The sequence below is a fragment of the Saimiri boliviensis genome, chromosome 5 (assembly GCF_048565385.1).
Source record: "Saimiri boliviensis isolate mSaiBol1 chromosome 5, mSaiBol1.pri, whole genome shotgun sequence".
Taxonomy (NCBI): domain Eukaryota; kingdom Metazoa; phylum Chordata; class Mammalia; order Primates; family Cebidae; genus Saimiri; species Saimiri boliviensis.
This window is the reverse complement of record NC_133453.1, coordinates 25,648,066-25,666,061: the sequence shown is the minus strand read 5'-3', so window position 1 is coordinate 25,666,061 and position 17,996 is coordinate 25,648,066. Positions and strand designations below refer to the sequence as shown.

At 41.6% G+C, this 17,996-nt stretch overlaps 1 protein-coding gene across 20 annotated transcripts in view; it reads right to left on the bottom strand.

The window, feature by feature from the left end:
• Positions 1 to 16,285, bottom strand: part of FN1 (fibronectin 1) — a 78,025-nt gene extending 61,740 nt beyond the window's left edge. For all 20 annotated transcript variants that reach the window (XM_003925565.3, XM_039470052.2, XM_074399059.1 and 17 more), the window contains exons 1-11: positions 15,868 to 16,285; positions 14,881 to 15,009; positions 13,504 to 13,641; positions 12,076 to 12,207; positions 10,955 to 11,092; positions 7,823 to 7,981; positions 5,405 to 5,596; positions 4,431 to 4,610; positions 3,605 to 3,781; positions 2,005 to 2,157; positions 603 to 731 (exon numbers count right to left, since the gene is read on the bottom strand). In XM_003925565.3, coding sequence (XP_003925614.1) covers positions 603 to 731; positions 2,005 to 2,157; positions 3,605 to 3,781; positions 4,431 to 4,610; positions 5,405 to 5,596; positions 7,823 to 7,981; positions 10,955 to 11,092; positions 12,076 to 12,207; positions 13,504 to 13,641; positions 14,881 to 15,009; positions 15,868 to 16,018 — 1,678 coding nt within the window. In that variant the 5' untranslated portion in view covers positions 16,019 to 16,285. The remainder of the gene's footprint in view (positions 1 to 602; positions 732 to 2,004; positions 2,158 to 3,604; positions 3,782 to 4,430; positions 4,611 to 5,404; positions 5,597 to 7,822; positions 7,982 to 10,954; positions 11,093 to 12,075; positions 12,208 to 13,503; positions 13,642 to 14,880; positions 15,010 to 15,867) is intronic.
• Positions 16,286 to 17,996: the final 1,711 nt, after the last annotated feature.

Genomic DNA, 17,996 nt, shown 5'->3' with positions numbered 1-17,996 from the left:
ACTTTAACTGTGAGTATTTGCTGAGCAACTTCTAAGAAAACCTCTTAGGCTTCTCTCTCAGCTCTGGCAATCTCATATCAAACAACTGATACTATCAGTTTATTTTCTTAGTGAGAAACTGGTCTCTTTTGGTAAAGAAATAGTAATGGACTATTTTAAACTTTGTAATTCTGGTAACACAGCTCTTTAAGGCTCAACCTTCACTATTTGCTTAGTTCAATTTTGAAGGGCAGCCAAAAAAAAAAGAGTATTTTGGAGGGTGATATTTACTGGCATAATTCTTTGCTCATGCTGTTGCGCAGCTGGTAAGAAAACAATACTTTTCATAGTATGACTATCTTTATGATACTCAACCAAAGAATAAATTCCAATGAATTAAAATGAGTCTAAATTTATCACCAACTTCAGCAAAAAACAGATGACTACCAATATCGAGATATTTGGGTCCAGGATTAGAGAGAAGTCTTTGCAAAGCTCTTTGCAAGCAACCGATCAAAGTCTGGAGCCAACTTTAGTCACATGATGTCACATAGCTGTTCTCATCTGAAACTTGCTAACCATTCTCCTTGTGCAAACTCATCTAGGGAAATGGGACTGCTCACCAACGGGATCACACTTCCATCTGCCCCGACCCTGGCCGAAGCACGTGCAGTTCAGCATGTGTCCCTCTTCATGACGCTTGTGGAACGTGTCATTCACATTGTAAGTGATGTCATCAACAATGCACTGATCTGTTTAGGAAACAGGTGGGTGGGTGAGAAACTTTCTAAAGTTCCACTGATGAAAGAAAAAGTTATGCTTCTCAAAGCATACAGCTACTTCTGCTTAATTATCAACAACTTCCACTAAAATAACTTTCCTACAAGCATGGAATAAGCTTTTTTTCAGTTTGGTCAGTAATAAAATTTTTGTCAAAAAATTTTTTTTCTCCCAAAATCTTGTAACTGTAGCAGAGCAGGTTACAGTATGCTCAAGTAAAGAATGTGGTAAAATACACCTTCCTGCGAAAAGCCAATATTTGAACAAATATATGTCTTACTTTCTGAAAATTTCTTGCTTAGTTGATAATTTCTTTTAAATATCTGCTTGTTAGGATAAATAAGAAGATTAAACATATTTATCTAACACCCAGCATGATATGGTGGTCTGGTCTCTAGAATGAGGGAAGGGGAGGAGATATTTAGATTTGGTAAATAAAACGTCAATGGTATTCATCACACTGAAATAAATTAGGCCAAACTGTGTTGCTCACGCTGTGAGAGATCCTGAGAAAATTACTTTTCCCTTTTTGGGTCTCAGCTTCTTGATGTATAGAGTGAGGTCTGTATGTGTTATTAAGGTCTCTTTCAGCTCTGCAACACCACATGTAACTATTGCTCCTGGATGGTGTTACCCACCGGACACCACAAAAGGAGAACAAATTCAGGCCAGTAACTACACACTAGCCACATACACCATTAGTAGCTCAGAGTTCTCCCTACATATTGCTTTTCAAATCAAAGAATGGAAAACTAAAACAGCTTAAATAAGTCAATACCTCCTCATATTATGTCGCTGGATGCAAAGGAGAAAAACTAATCTGAACAAGAGAAGTCAGTCCCCTATGTATTTGTCTCCTCAAACTTGGATCTGCAAGGATCTGATTTTAGAATAGCAAGGTATTCGTGTCTTTGCAGAAATTATCCTGTCTTTTCTAGACATGAATCCAGTGGCATAGCCTAAAGCTGAACGGATCAAATGTTCTGTTTTTACCTCTGAAGTCATCTTTTTGGCTCAGCCTAAGTACTTATATCCTAGGAGTGTTTCGGAACATTAGCACTGCTGTGCCAGCTTGTCTTAGCAGGCTGCCTGAAAGGCTTATCTTACCAAGCACAGTAGACTAATGAATGAAGTGGCATCGCATATTTCTTCCCCTGCTTTTGCCAAAATACAAGTTTTCATAAAAAAGTCTCCCTCTCTGTACCCTTTGCCACCTCAAATGCTTTCGTTAATGAGCCAGCATACCTCGAAGCTGCGAGTAGGCAATGCAGGTCCATTCCCCACGGCCATTCCCAACACACGTGCACCTCATCATGTGACCCATGTCATGCTGCTTATCCCACTGATCTCCGATGCGGTACATGACCCCTTCGTTGGTTGTGCAGATTTCCTCGTGGGCTGTTTGGAAATGGATGAGAAATGCACTTGATAAAGGATCACAAGGTCTAAACAGGTATGTGTGCAATAGGATGGGTTCAGTTTGGTCATCCTAAGAATTCTCACTTGGGAAGAAACCTTGTGTACGTCAACGAAATCTAAGTGCTGTTAGGTGAAGGGGTAGAATTTTCGAGCCCTGGAGGCAGAAAACACGAAGTGTGTCATAGAAAATAGTTATAGGAAGGGTTAGGGAATGTTAAGCTAAGACAATACCTACACATTCACACTAAGGGTTCATGCTGTGCTAGAAGCCTAGACTTGACTACTGCTTCATAGCTTTTCCCAGTTCCAGTTTATTCTGGATCCAATAAAAATGATGTGTTTGGATATAGAATTTTAAGCAAAAGTGGGTTTTTTTTTTCTAAACTCAACATTTTCTTCTGTTGAAATGAGAGAAGTCGAAGTGTAAGCAGTTTCCTTGTCTCACAGTCACACCTGACAGCGTCAACTGCACAGGTTCTCGGTTCTATAACTGGAAAACCAAAGGGAATCGACAGGAATCTTGAAATCTGAAAACAAGTAAAGTGTATTGGTTTCCATTTGTTCCCCCTTTATACAAAGTGGAGACCTTTAAAAAAAAAGAGCGAGAGGCTGGGCGCGGTGGCTCAAGCCTGTAATCCCAGCACTTTGGGAGGCTGAAGAGAGTGGATCACGAGGTCGAGAGATCGAGACCATTCTGGTCAACATGGTGAAACACCGTCTCTACTAAAAATACAAAAAAATTAGCTGGGCATGGTGGCTCGTGCCTGTAATCCCAGCTACTCAAGAGGCTGAGGCAGGAGGATTGCTTGAACCCAAGAGGCGGAGGTTGCGGTGAGCCGAGATCACGCCATTGCACTCCAACCTGGGTAACAAGAGTGAAACTCCGTCTCAAAAAAAAAAAAAAAAAAAGAGTGAGTTTCCCTACCTGTTAGAAAACATTGAGTTTTAGTCACTTTGGTACTTATTAATAAGTGATAGAGCTTATGCCCATCAAACCACAATCATGAGACAATATTATAGCTCTGTAACTAAAGCAGTCATACATATATATATATATATATATATATATATATATATATATATATATAATGTTGTAGGCTACTCAGTTGTGTACTCTGTATAAACACAAACCTGTGCAAATTCATATTTCCAGACTTACGAGTAAGTAGTTATATTTAGACATTAAATCATGTCAATGAGGTTTAAAAATTATATAAATAATTATCTAAGTATTCTTCCCAATCCTTATGTATATGATACAACATCACACACACACACACACACACACACACACACTCTTTACATGAAGTTTCTGTTGTCTCAAAATGTCTTAATGAATGAAATAGGAGTAAACTGAACACAGTCTTTGGTCTCTACTCCCTAAATGGTTGTCAAAAACAGCGACCCTCAGAGGCTTCATCCTTACCAGCCATGGGGCAGAATCCAAACTTCTGGTCAGCATCATAGTTCTGTGTGGTTCCACACCACTTCATGTTGTCTCTTCTGCCCTCAGAAGTGCAATCGGTGTAATTGTGGTTGTTGTACAGGAAGGGAAAGTGGCACAAGGCACCATTGGAATTTCCTCCTCGAGTCTGAACCAAAACTGCCAGGAACAATACACAAAAAGGAAGAGATGACCACTGAGCTTTCCAATGGACACAGAATTACTGGTCTGAGAGAGCCAGGTTTCTGCAGCTAATTCACAGAGTCTATCTCAGAATAAACTATGTCTAGGTAGTTTATTCTGAGATAGACTCTGTGAATTAGCTGAGAATTATGATAACATAGTTCTAAGCTTCTTAGTGTATTTACCTTCACTTTCAAAACAGATTTAAATCCCGTTCTCACCATCATTTCCCCAGCAACCCTCGCAAAAGATTAAATGATAGCTTTGAATAAAACTTTGTTTTAACCAGAAAAACAGCTACGGCACGAAAACATTCATCCTGTGTATTCCTCAGCCCCGTGGGATCACCTACTGATTCCAAAATACAAGTGTCTTTAATCACATCATAATCCCAATGTGTTAAATCAATGAACTGGAAGACTATTCCCTTGGTCATTTCCAACAGCACTGGGGATGATGGAAGAATCCTCAGCTATTAGGAGCTCTGTAACTCTTGAGTCCAAACTGAACAAAAGCGATGCTTCTTGGGCAGCCTCAAAATAAATGGCAAGAATGCTGACAAATAAAAACAGGGCACGAAAGGTAAGTTTTTCTCACTGCTGTGGTTCCCCCTTGGGACACTCACCAGTATGGTCTGTGCAGAAAGAATATCTCTGGTCCTGTTCATAATTCGAAGTGGTGCTGCACCAAAGATGTCCGTCCTGTCGCCCTTCTGTGGTACAGGAGTAGAACGTCCTGCCATTGTAGGTGAATGGTAAGACACACGGCTCCCCATTCGAGTTGCCACCGTAAGTCTGGGTTACAGCTACAACCATAATCAGAAGAGGGTCAGTAAACAGAGCTGCTTTCTCTCTCACCCAGAGCTGCTTATTTATGGCTTCAATGAGCGGCTGAACTTGTGTCCTCAAAGGAAGAAGCTGTGATTATAGATGATCATCTTGTTAATTTCAGTCAAAATGCATTACTCAGGAATCCACGTCTACTGCAGATAGAACAACACCTGAGTTATTCTGCTGATGTCCTTCATTACCACGTCCACTGCCATGCCTCAGTTTCCCTATTTATAAAGCTATACTTATATGAGGATAATATATATAATATATATACTTATATTAAGGATGCTGCTTAAGGATGTTGGGATAATATGTATGACTGTATCTTTGCCATAAAAATTAATATATGAGGCTATTCTGGGGGGAGAATTATGTACCAATTGTTATTGCCATAGTTACTACCATGTTTGTAGCCCAGAATACATACATTAGGTTATTGGAAGATGTTTACATCACAAAGCTGCTGAAATTTGAGATTTAGAATATTAAATACAAATAATTATTCAGAAAGTAGCTCTCTTGTGGCACTTTAGACAAATAAAGACAATACCATCTTTACCCATGATACTCATGACCAGAAAGAAAATACATAAATTAAAAAGATTGGAAGAAAATATTTCAAATGCCAACCTGATTATTGTCACAGGGTGGAAAGATTACAAGATTCTCTTGCTTGTTTTATTGTTTCACATTGAATGAATGTATTGTCCTTCAAAAACTAAATAATAAAGTCATCGGTCCCATTCTTTGAAAACATAATGCATACCTGTCTCTTGGCAGCTGACTCCATTGCCCAGGCATGTGCAAAGCATTTGCTTATTTCCTTGTGTCTTCAGCCACTGCATCCCCACGGAGTAGACTACACCACTGTCTGTGACACAGTGGCCATAGGGGGCCGGCTGCGGGTGAGGCTGCGGTTGGTAAATGGCTGCATGAAGATCAGTGAAGGGGCCAGATCCTAACGGCATGAGAAGGAAGGTCACAAAACTGGGCAAGAGAAGACAATTCTCTACTTTCTGCGGTCAGGATCCTCAGGATCTCACTGAGATCACTCTGAAATCCATGTCGTTACCTGTCTGGGACTGGAAAGCAATGTCCCTTATTTGGCAGAAGCTTTTGTGTTTAACCTAGGAAATAATCCACAAGTGTCTACCAAATGGTCTCCATCCTCCAGCTCAGCTGGGGTTACTGGAATTATATTTCTTTTTGTTTGCTTTTTGGTTTTTTTTTTGCTGTTTTCTGCCCACTCTGTTGCCCAGGCTGGAGTGCCGTGGCACCATCTGGGCTCACTGCAACCTCCACATCCTGGGTTCAAGCAATTCCCCTGCCTCAGCCTACCAAGTAGCTGGAATTACAGGCACATGCCACCATGCCAGGCTGATTTTTTTTGTATTTTTAGTAGAGTCAGGGTTTCGCCATGTTGGCCAGGCAGGTCTCAAACTCCTGACCTCAGGTAATCTGCCCACCTTGGCCTCCCGAAGTGCTGGGATTACAGGCATATGCCACAACACCTGGCCAGGATTATATTTCCAAATCACAGACATCATGTTGCCACTCCACACAACAGCTACCTTCAACACATCCTCATTCTTCTGTGTCACTGAACTCATTAGAGGGTGCCTTAGGCAGCTGTCCTGGATTCTCTGGGGGGGTCACCTCCACTTTCCACACTTTATTTCTCCTCAATATTATTTGTGATTCTGTTGTGTTTTTTCTAAAACCAATCGATCCTCTTAAGACAGCTTTCCTTTCAGAATAACACAACAGGATGTGTCAATCTTTTCTTTTAACTTTCAGATCTTGAGGGCCAGGACCCACAGCAGAACAGAATCAGGGCTGATACTAAACCAAAGGTACACTGAATTCAGTGCCTCCATAAGTGCCACTGAACACTAGAAACCAAAGATGTTTCACAAAGGATCCCAAGGTCAAATGTACTGGGGAGACATGGTGCCCATACCCCACACTCCACCATGGAGTGTCATGATGTAGAGGAACGCAGATAGTCTGCAGAGCAGGCTTCATTTTGTTTAACCCATTGCTTCTCAAACCTTTTTCAACAATGGAATCTTTTCAGTACTGGCAATATTCATAAAAATAGCTAACATTTATAGAGTGTTTATTCCCAATTGATTCCCACCTATTCTTCTAATCTATTTTGGTAGATTGACATTTATAATTTTTTTGGTCAGTGGCAGTTTTATTGATGCTAATCAAATACTTCAAATATATTATCAAGTCTAATCTTGTTCACCTTCACAAGTGCTCCGAGCAAGACAGACACTCATCAAAAGAAGAAAAATTAGAACAATTAATATTTTTAACTAAAGGATGGCTGAGACGCTGTGTAACAATGTTGGCACATCATATAGTAAAAAGTTGATCAAAACATTAAAAATAATAAGAGAGGCATGCCTATCCTTGTTGGCCATATTTCTCTCTTCAGATTTTTATGAAACATTTATGATGCAAAAATCTTTTCCTCATATCAGAAATGATTAAAACTTGTTTTTTAAAAAGAATGCTTACCTAGCATGTCTTTCATGCCATCTCTAGGTCCTGTCTGAATTTCTGAAATTTCGAATGCCAATAACATGAAGAAAAGGGTTGTGTGTTACTTTATAGAATATAACAAAGTTTGCTGGAGCTTGGAAATCACATTTAAAGGATGGTTTCCACTAAAACAAGAGCTCAGTGTCGGGACAGGGAAGTATATTTCAATCTTTATTTAAAAAAAAAAAAAAGCAAATGCACTTTTTTTGTCCTTTCCTAGCAAGCAGTCATATAATTAATTATAACTCTCATTTCCCTTTCAATGAACTTTGGATATTCAGAATATGTGTGTGTGTGTCTGTGTGTGTGCGCGTGTGTGTCTGTGTGATCTATTTTGCTAGGTTTTATGATGCTAGCATTCTTTAAACCTCAGCTTTCTCTTTTGGAGCTACATCTGGCTTTTTTTCCCCCTAAGATTTATCTGCCTGCCATTTTCACTTTTTTTCTCAGAAATTTAAAACCTGACATTAAAAAAAAGTTTTAACAACCCATAATGTGTAAATGATCTTAGGTTATTAGCTGAAATGCTGCAAATTATTTCAAATGGCATGTCAAAGGAAAGACGAATTTGCAGAAATATTTCTTGACCGGCTTCCCCATTTCCCGCCCCTGCTGGCCCTGCGCCTCTCACCCCTCGATGTGGTCTGCAAAGAGGTGTGCCTCTCACACTTCCACTCTCCTCGGCCGTTGCCTGTACAGATGCACTGGAGCAGGATTCCTCGATTATCCTTCTTGCTCCAGGTGTCTCCAATTCTATAGGATGCCCTCGTGTCCTGATCGTTGCATCTATCTGTGTCACAAAGGAAGCATATAAATACAGACATCAGGTCAAGAGTCACAAGTCGTCAATTCAGACTTAAAAAAGGAATGCTAGCTATGCCTGGTAATATAAAAATAGCTATTTTTGGCAATATGCTCATATTCAGCCCTGGTGCTGCAAGGCATTACACTTCTGAAAGATGAAATTACATCGGTTACAGTGGAAAGGGAGCTGAATGGTTTAGTCTAGTTTCATCTCTCTGTCAAACTACATTTTCATCCTTTTATTGATTGATTGATTGTTTTCACACTGTTCCTTTGACTAGCTTCATTCTCTGGCATTCTATTCCATCTTTTTCCTTCTTGGGTTCTCCCAGGGTTTCTCTTAGTCATCACTATGGCCTGCCTTTCAATAGAGAACTTGCTTTAGAAAACTAAAAACAGGCGAGGCATGGTGGCTCAGCCTGTAATCCTAGTACTTTGGGAAGCCAAAAGGGGTGGAACACCTGAGGTCAGGAGTTTGAGACCAGCCTGACCAATATGGTGAAACCTCATCTCTATTAAAAAAAAAAAAAAAATGCTGTGTGTGGTGGCAGGCACCTGTAATCTCAGCTGCTCGGGAAGCAGAGGCAGGAGGATCACTTGAAACCAGAAGGTGGAGGTTGCAGTGAGCCAAGATCACACCACTTACTGCACTCCAGCCTGGGTGACAGGAAGAGACTGTCTCAAAAACAAAACAAAACATCAAAAACTGGCCGGGAGCAGTGGCTCGCGCCTATAATTGCAGCACTTTGGGAGGCCCAGGCGGGTGGATCATGAGGTCAAGAGATCGAGACCATCCTGGTCAACATGGTGAAACCCCGTCTCTACTAAAAATACAAAAATTAGCTGGGCATGGTGGTGCACACCTGTAATCCCAGCTACTCAGGAGGCTGAGGCAGGAGAATTGCCTGAACCCAGGAGGTGGAGGTTGTGATGAGCCAAGATCGCACCATTGCACTCCAGCCTGGGTAACAAGAGTGAAACTCCATGTCCAAAAAACAAAAAACAAAAAACTAAAGATAATGGGAAGGCAAGCAGGTCACAAAGGGTCTTCACTCATTGCTACAAACAAGCTATAAAAAGATGGCAATATCTCTTTTTTCATGTTATATAAAAAATTCAATGGGGCCGGGCGCGGTGGCTCAAGCCTGTAATCCCAGCACTTTGGGAGGCCGAGGCGGGTGGATCACGAGGTCGAGAGATCGAGACCATCCCGGTCAACATGGTGAAACCCCCGTCTCTACTAAAAGTGCAAAAAATTAGCTGGGCATGGTGGCACGTGCCTGTAATCCCAGCTACTCAGGAGGCTGAGGCAGGAGAATTGCCTGAACCCAGGAGGCGGAGGTTGCGGTGAGCCGAGATCGCGCCATTGCACTCCAGCCTGGGTAACAAGAGCGAAACTCCATCTCAAAAAAAAAAAAAAAAATTCAATGGATTCACTATTTCTTTGACTAAAATGTTCTTTTGTCTCCCGCATACTGAAACACCTACAATATTTAAAAATCACTAGCAAAATAGCCTCATATTAGTCAGTGTCAGCCCTCCAATGGAAGAGTGAGATCAATGTAAAATGGTAATTTGTGACTAAATAACCATTAGTCTGTGTCCATTTATCTGGCAAATAATTATTTAAGTTACAATCCAAGTTTGCTCTGTGCTACGATGTGAGTATAGAGGATCTGATTTCTTTGTGGTCAGATATTGTTGCAACTAGTGGGTTAGAGAAAAAAACAATTAACAGTTGACATAGGTTCAAACAAATACACACCCACATCCATCTACCACAAGAACAGAAGTTTGCATGAAGGTATCATTACTGATTAGAGCTTTTCTCCAAATCTCCCCTAAAAGTATTATCATCCCCTGAACCTCCATAGTACTACTTTCAGTATTTCTATTAAAACTTTTAATATTGTGTTTTGCAATGATAAATATGTATAAAACTTTCTCATCTCCCTGACCCCCTAAGCGCTCTTTGAAGACTAAGCTAATGTTCAATTCATGTCTACACCCCTCTAATACCTTGAACAAAGTTAAATGCTTATAAAATTTCTGGAATAAATGACTTTTCTTTGAGAAACTTTTCCCAACTTGCTATTCAAAAAGTTCTAAATAATAGATAAGGTTTGAATCAGACATCTAATTTCTCTTAAGCTAAAATATTGCCACAAAGATCGTGGGAATCTGATGATCACAATAACATTTTAAGTGCAAAATATCTAATAAACCAGCAAGTTTCAGTCAGAAACTTTACTACTTTTCACGAGAGAACTATTTTTTTGTTAGCAAAGAATTTGAATTTCGAGATGACTATGTTAAGATAGTTAAATGTTTTAAGGTAAATAAATAAAATAGGTTCAAATTATTTGGCTTTGCTTTTAAACTTATTTATAACACAAGTAGTTCATGGCTGTTTTACTTCAATGAACTCTATAGTTGCTATTAGTTTAAAATTCCAAAAAAGGAGCCTTGAAACTCGAAGGCAATAATTAAGACCTCAAGATAATCTTCTAAGGAGCAGTAAAGATGCCAGAGGCCAGCTTCTTTACATCACAAATAAAATGTGTTAGGTCAGAGACACTATCCTTAACTCCAGAGTAGCTAAATAATTTTAACCTACGGGATCAATACTTTTAAATTTTATCAATTTAGCCTATGAATGTGCTTTATTTAAATTTCAAACATAGAAGGAAGACTAAACCTTTTGTTCAACTCTATGTCAGTGGCAATGAGGTGAGATTGAACCTTACTGAAATACTTTTTTTCTACGTATGCAGTCTTCTCTGAAGATACAGAATCAGTTGGTTACGAAAGTTTTCTTGACATCCAGAAGTTACCAAAGTAACTTGGTATATATGTTGGTATACTGGATGTATTCTAAGTGACATAGTATTACCCTTCTCTCTAGGAATCCAGAGAACAACACCTGGCTTACTCTCTAACATAAAGACATAAAACATACTTCTAGAGGTGCAAGTGATGCGTCCGCTGCCTTCTCCCAGACAAGTACAGTCCACCATCATCCAGCCTTGGTAGGGCTTCTCCCAGGTTTCTCCCACCACATAGGAAGTCCCAGCAGCATGATCAAAACATTTCTCAGCTGTAGGGAAATTTGGAAGAAAAACAGGAAAAAAAGGTTATTTTGAATTGTGCAAGCTCCCTGTAATTTAAAGTGTAGCGTGTAAGCAAAAATTCAGCCACATTTTTTTTAAGTGGCACTCTGTTCAGAAAGAATGACACACCCAGTATCTAAGCACACAGTATGTAGCCAAAGCAAAAGAAAGCTCAAGCTGAGTTGGCAGGCAGAAATTCCATCCTCCTAATAAGTACATGGACTACATATTTTCAGCGAGCCCCAAACAACCCACCAGCATTTCCTTTCCAGTAGCAAGGATCTATGTATGTATCTAGTCTGTGGGAGACTACATACGCAAAATTGCAATGCTAATTATAAATGACCAATTATAAATTTTGAGTGGCCTACATAAAATGATCAAAAAGCTATTTAAAAAATGTTGGAAAGCAAAAATAACACAAGACAAAAGCCTCTAAATCAGAAGATAAGTAAACAGTTTAAAATTTATATCCAGAAACTTTTGGGCCTGTACTTACAGGGTTCAACTTAGGATTGAGACCAAAAGTCAGCTCAACAATTTTTATTTTGAAAAAAAATTACCAGAGTGTGACAAGCACAAACGATTTCATGTTTCAGTCCAGGACATTCCATACAGAAATGTGTTTAAAGTGTCATTTTTTTTTCTTTCAAATAAATTATATCTCGATCAAGGAAGAATCTAAGATCAGCTATTAGATAAAAGGAATGACTTCATTCTAAATCTTTCAAGTCTAATTTGCACTTTTGAAGCAAAGTTAAGACTTCTGCGTGTGGTCAGTACTTTTTGATCTGATTCCTGTAAGAAGACTATGGATTGTATGATTATTTATTATTTCAAATAAAACTCCCATTTCTTTATTAGTTCTCATTGGAATTCAGGTCTATGATCTATACAGATATGATTCTGGTCCAACCCCACATTACAACTAAGCACCCCCAGCTCTTGCTCAGCCCTAAGACTCACACACCTATGGGCTTGCAGGTCCATTCTCCTTTTCCATTGCCAAGACACACACACTCTAACATGTAACCACCAGTCTCATGTGGTCTCCTCCAGGTGTCGCCAATCTTGTAAGACTGACCCCCTTCATGGCAGCGGTCTGTTGAAGATATAAAGCAAATGTTAGGAGAGAGATATATAGGTCTCATGTTCCACTCACAGTAGGTCCTTGGGTTGGCCAAAGTAGAAATACAGACAACAGCTTTCCTATCAGAGACAGGGGGACCATTAACAGGTCAGGTCACTTGGAGTCAATTCAATTAAGTGTCTGGCTTAGAACAAAATGGAAAACCACAGCGAAATCTGGATGGCAAAGAAGACGTCCTAAATCCTGGTTTCCCAGAGAGATCACAGGAAATTGGGTCCTAAGCAGAAAAGAAAGGCTGGGAGGCTTGGTCTTCACTCATACACAGCCGCCTAAGATGAAGACTAATTCAGTGAAAAGGCCACATCAGGCATAGCCTTCCAGCTTTTGGGAGCATTGAGAGCCTGTATTTCACCTCAGGATAGAAACGTCATTTTGGTGGAAAGCAAACAGACATATACATATAAAGTGTGGAAATCCGGGTAGTTTTCTAAGTTGTTAAAGGCTGAACTAGATTGTAAACACTATGGACCCTTGCCCCTTGGGATTTGCCCATAAACTTGGATAAACCCTAAATAAAGTAGGGGGAGAGTAGATTGGGTCTATTCACACAGGACTTGCTCTTTTGAATAGAAGCCTTTAAGGTGACTTATATTTAAAGAATGGATTTAAAAACTTAAATATCGTGTTAATAGAATATATTGGTAACCCAGTGAATCATGCTGGAAAGAATGCCTTAGCTAAACTTGATGAGAATCAGCCTGGTTTCCAAAGTTCCTTAGCAAACACTATTGAGTTAATAATTTTGTATTATCCCTAGGCATAGTGACATCTGCTTCCTGGGTATAACCTACTGGACACCAAGAAACCAGACTGTTTCTGTGAGGTGCAAGAGTTCTCTGCATTGCAAACAAGAAGAGCAGACAACACATGGCTGGTGAACACCTTTCCAGTCACTGCAGAAAAGCTTCATGATTTGTCTGGCTGGAAGATGTCCAGGTGATTTTAAATGGGCAACTCGCCTAAGCATGTCTTACCGAAATGGAACCCAAGAGGTCTCTTGATTCTACTATGTACACAAACACACGCACTCATAAATGCACACACATCAAACACAGGTTCCATCTGTGCTCATATCCATCTTTAAGAAACACAGGAACCAGTTGGGTGACCACTTCAGAGTACCTGGTCACCAGGGATAAATCTCAGAGTTAGGAATAGCCAGTCATGGATAACAGAAAATGACAGTGACGGTAACAGAAGTTCATATTTATGATATTTCGGCGTCATTGTAAAGAATGTCTTCCTTACTTGCAATAGTGCAGCTTATTCTCCCTCGCCCAGCCCCGATGCAGGTACAGTCCCAGATCATGGAGTCTTTAGGACGCTCGTAAGTGTCACCCACTCGGTAAGTGTTCCCAGTGTACTTGTCAAAGCAAGTCTCTTCGGCTGAGGGGAGAAGGAAAGTCCATGTGAGTCTTACTTAGGTACAAGGTTTTCTAGTTCACCAATCCCCTCCAATGGAAAACTCGGTTTTCTATTCCACAAGTAGCATGGTACAACTGCAAGTATAAAATGAAGTAAGATAAACCGATTTTTTACTCTAGGCTCTAATAAGGCCATGGTTTTTTTTTCGTTTTGTTTTTTTACCTTGAAAAATTCTCAAATTTTCTGTAAATTATTCATATTAAAAAGAAATCTCAGGCCCTTAAGAGAAGGCCATATCAAATACTAACTTAGGACAGAGCTAGATTTGTGAACGGTTTCAGATTCCAATCTCTGACTCAGGAAGTCAAACAAAGGTTCACATAGAAAGCAAACAATTGGCTGGGCGTGGTGGCTCATGCCTGCAATCCAGCACTTTGGGAGGCCCAGGTGGGTGGATCATCTGAGGTCAGGAGTTTGAGACCAGCCTGACCAATATGGTGAAACCCTGTCTCTACTAAAAATACAAAAATTAGCCAGGCATGGTGATGTGTGCCTGTAATCCCAGCTACTCGGGAGGGTGAGACAGGAGAATTGCTTGAAGCCAGGAGGCGGAGGTTGCAGTGAGCTGAGATCATGCCGTTGCACTCTAGCCTAGGCGACATGGCTGAGACTCTGTCCAAAAAAATAAAATAAAATAAATTTGAAAATTCTCACCTCCCACCAGGTATTGATGTTTGTTAATCCTACCATTTCCATTTTCCCTTCATCAGTGCTTCTCTGACAGAGTTGCTATAATTTACAAGAAAGGTATCAATGGTCATACTGGAATGAGAACTTTGAAGTGGCTAGTGGTTTTGTGTTAACTGCAGCTGACAAATCATTTTACAATACAGTGCCCAAAGTATTTTCTGGCTCATAAACTTACAGTTAAAGATTTGAGACTGCTTTCTAATAAATTAAAATTTTATAAGTTTCTTTTTTGTGGGAGGACACACAAAATCTTTCATTTTGGCATCAAAAACTTTGGGAGAGAAAAGCAAAAAGAAGACTCTAGGAACTACTCTGGGAAAGATTTGTTTCTCTGTTTTAAAAGTAAAACCATGTGAAAAGCAAAGATAAGCAGTTTTTAAATATTTATTAAGAGGAAATGAGAATTCTATTAGAAAAAAGGTATATGTAGTTTTACTTACTAATGCAAAGTTTAACAATTACCACTTCATCTATTAAAAGATACTAACTATGGGGCTTGTGGTCACTTACCTTCAGGTTTACTCTCGCAGTTAAAACCTCGGCTTCCTCCGTAACAAGTACAAACCAAGGCATTGCCCAGGTAGGTCCGCTCCCACTGTTGGTTTATCTGATAGTGTTTCCCATTGTCATAACAACCAGCTGCAAATAATTGAAGGAAAAAGTTATTACATTTCCATCCCTCCTTTTCCCCAAATTATGGAATTTTCTTCGTGTGAATATTTAGGTATATATTTTTTTCCTTTTAACTTTGCTAAAGGTTATATACAATGATGTCATTTCCATCTGGCCAGTGGTCTACATTAAAAAAAAAAAAATGTGATTTCAATTGTCTGCCTTCAACTGGAAGGCAGACAATTGAAATCACATTTTTAAAACATTCAAGGAACTTCAATAGTCTTTTGGAGTAATAGTCAAAAAGGACAACTTTAATCAAGTTTCTCAAAGCAAAGGGAGGGTGTGTCTTTGAAAAACTGAAAGAATTCCAACCTCTGTTCTCAGCGAAGTACCCTGAGTGGCCCTAAAGAGCTCAGAACCAATTACATCTCTTCCAAGTTAGTTAGAAACAAGACAGCTATTTCAATACCCCCTTTTCACTCTCATTGTGAAAATACTTGACCCATTATTTAACAGCAAATAAAATAAGTAGTAGTAAGGACCACACTCATCCCATCTGGAAAATTTGTAGGCACGCATTATTTTTCTCTTTAAAGGCAAGTTTTGGTTAATTCCTAGAAAGACAATCTGAACGTGCAGAATTTATCAGAACACGGGAAGATCGCAGAGTCCCCGTCCTCCAATGCAGGATCTTATCATCCCAGGCCCTCAGAACCAGCCTGCTGAAAACTACATCCTTTTGTGTGCACAGCTGGCTTCTCTCAGCAAAGCGCGCACACACACACGCGCACACGCGCGCGCACAAAACTTCAGACCCAACTTCGGTCGGCTTCCGAGTCCCAGCCCTGCGGCAGCCTGTTTCAGCCCGCGGTCGGTACTCACGCTTGCTTTGACTGACAGCCACCGGGGACGGGGGCTGAACGATCTGCTGAGCCTGCCTCTGGCTCCTCGAGGCTCCCGTGGAGGGCACCGCTGTCCCCAGGCACAGGGCGGCCAGCAGCAGCCGCAGCCCGGGCCCCGGACCCCTGAGCATGTTGAGACGGTGGGGGAGAGACGCCCTCACCCGGAGGCAAGTGGCCACCAAGTCTGGGTCCCTTCGCAACCTGCGGGAAAAATCCCTTCCAATGCCTCTCGAGGGGTGGACGCCTCCAAAAAGGTGGGGGCCAGAGGGTGGGGAAGGGGACGGGTGGAGGAACCGAGGGGATGGAGAGGACCAGAGAAGTTGTGGCTGCAGGTCCCCTCTCCCCGCTCGCGCCTGGGGTTCCCTCTCCTCCCCCGGTGCAGCACAGCCGGCGCGGGCGGCCGAGCCCCGGGAGCCCGGGCTTATATTGGACGGTCCCCTCCCTCCCCGCCGGAGGCCCGGGGCGCGGGGAGGAGAGACCCGCCGGGCTCCCCCCGCCCCGCCGACCGCGCGCCGATTGGCCCGGGCTCCGGGTGACGTCACGGGTGCCTGTGGGTTCGCAGCGAACAAAAGAGATGCTGATGGCCCGCCAAGACTGGGGCAAGACAACTTTTTTTTCGGTTTCCTTTGCGGTCGTCAAACTTTTTAGGGGGTGGGGGAAGGGATGGGAAGCGGCAGGGAGGAAAGGGAGTGGCTGGACTTGGGTGAAGCGAAGGGGTTGCGGGACGCTCCTCCTCCCCTTTTCTTTTTTATTGGGGGTGGTGGTGGTGTTTGAGGACATTGCGTCACCTCTGGCGGGGGGGAAGAAATCTCTGCTTACAGGAGTGTATTTTGTGGGGAAGAAAACCCATAAAATATCCACCACCTTGCGGCTGTAAGAATCCAGACTTTGCAGGCCCGGGGCGGGGCCGCCGATCTCCCCACCCTGCTCCCTTTCTTGGGGCTAAAGGGCACTGACCGGGGACTCCCTTATTTTGTCTTCACAGCTCCGTGTTCGGACTTCGCCCCTTCCCAGCGCTGTGCCCGTCTGGCGCTGAGAAAGCGCCTGCGGGCGGACGGGGAGCGAAGGGGAACGGGGACCTTTAATGAGTGTCTGCTAAGCACCGGGAGTTCCGCGGGGCGCTTTGCAAGTCCTGGGAAGTTTAGAGAATAAAGTTTTCTTTTGCTAGGACAGAGTAGCAGTTTGCTTTTTTACATATGCAGGAAAGCCTTCCTTCCTCTCCTGAAGATGGGACGCCCGTTTTCACTGAAAGTAAAATCGCTGTGAACATCCTGAAAACTGGAAAGTTGGACGGCTGTGGGGAGAGAAAGGTCTTCGTGTCCTTGCCCACGTTCTCCCTGCCAGTTACACACAAAGCACAGATTTTTTGTTTGAATCATTAAAAGCCGGGTGGGGCGGGGACATCCCATGTCTCGCCCTTCTTTGGCCCCTTTCTTGCATTTATTTGCCATTTTCTTTTTGCTGACACGTTCCGTTACAGAATGCCCCCTCCCTCCCCCGCTGCCAGATTTTTTATATTTCAATCGTTACTTAACTCCAAGAGTGTGGAAAGTTCTCCTTTAAGATTCCCCCGTTTTTAACTCTAAACTCAGAGTGGAAAGGGAACCTGAGAAGTCTCGCATTTGGCAACTCATCCAATCAGTCCTATTTTTCAGACAAACAAAAGCACAATTGCTTTTAAAGATTTTCAGGAGGAGGCCACCACTTCCACAGTAAATTCTGAGACCCAAACTGAATGCTTTGCCTTCTCCTGGTATTAGGAGTGCAGAGATTCCATTTACTTTGAGAACACGTGAAGCTACTAATAAAATATATTTATTTCTGCAAGGTACCTGTTTTCTCCAAAAGTTTCACCGTCAGTAATTGCCATAGGAGTAATTAGTACACTGTGTTCTATAAAATGCCTGACACATTAAAGACACAAAACTAGCATTTGTTTATATTCATGCAAAGATTTAAAACCAACCAACCAACCAACCAACCAACCAAACAAAAAACCTAGCAAATATCAGTTTCCTACAAATAGTGTAAAAACACCTCTTGGGGAATCTCTGCGACCCACATTCCGACTTGAAAGAGTGCCATGGATTTCCCCAAATTTAGAATGCT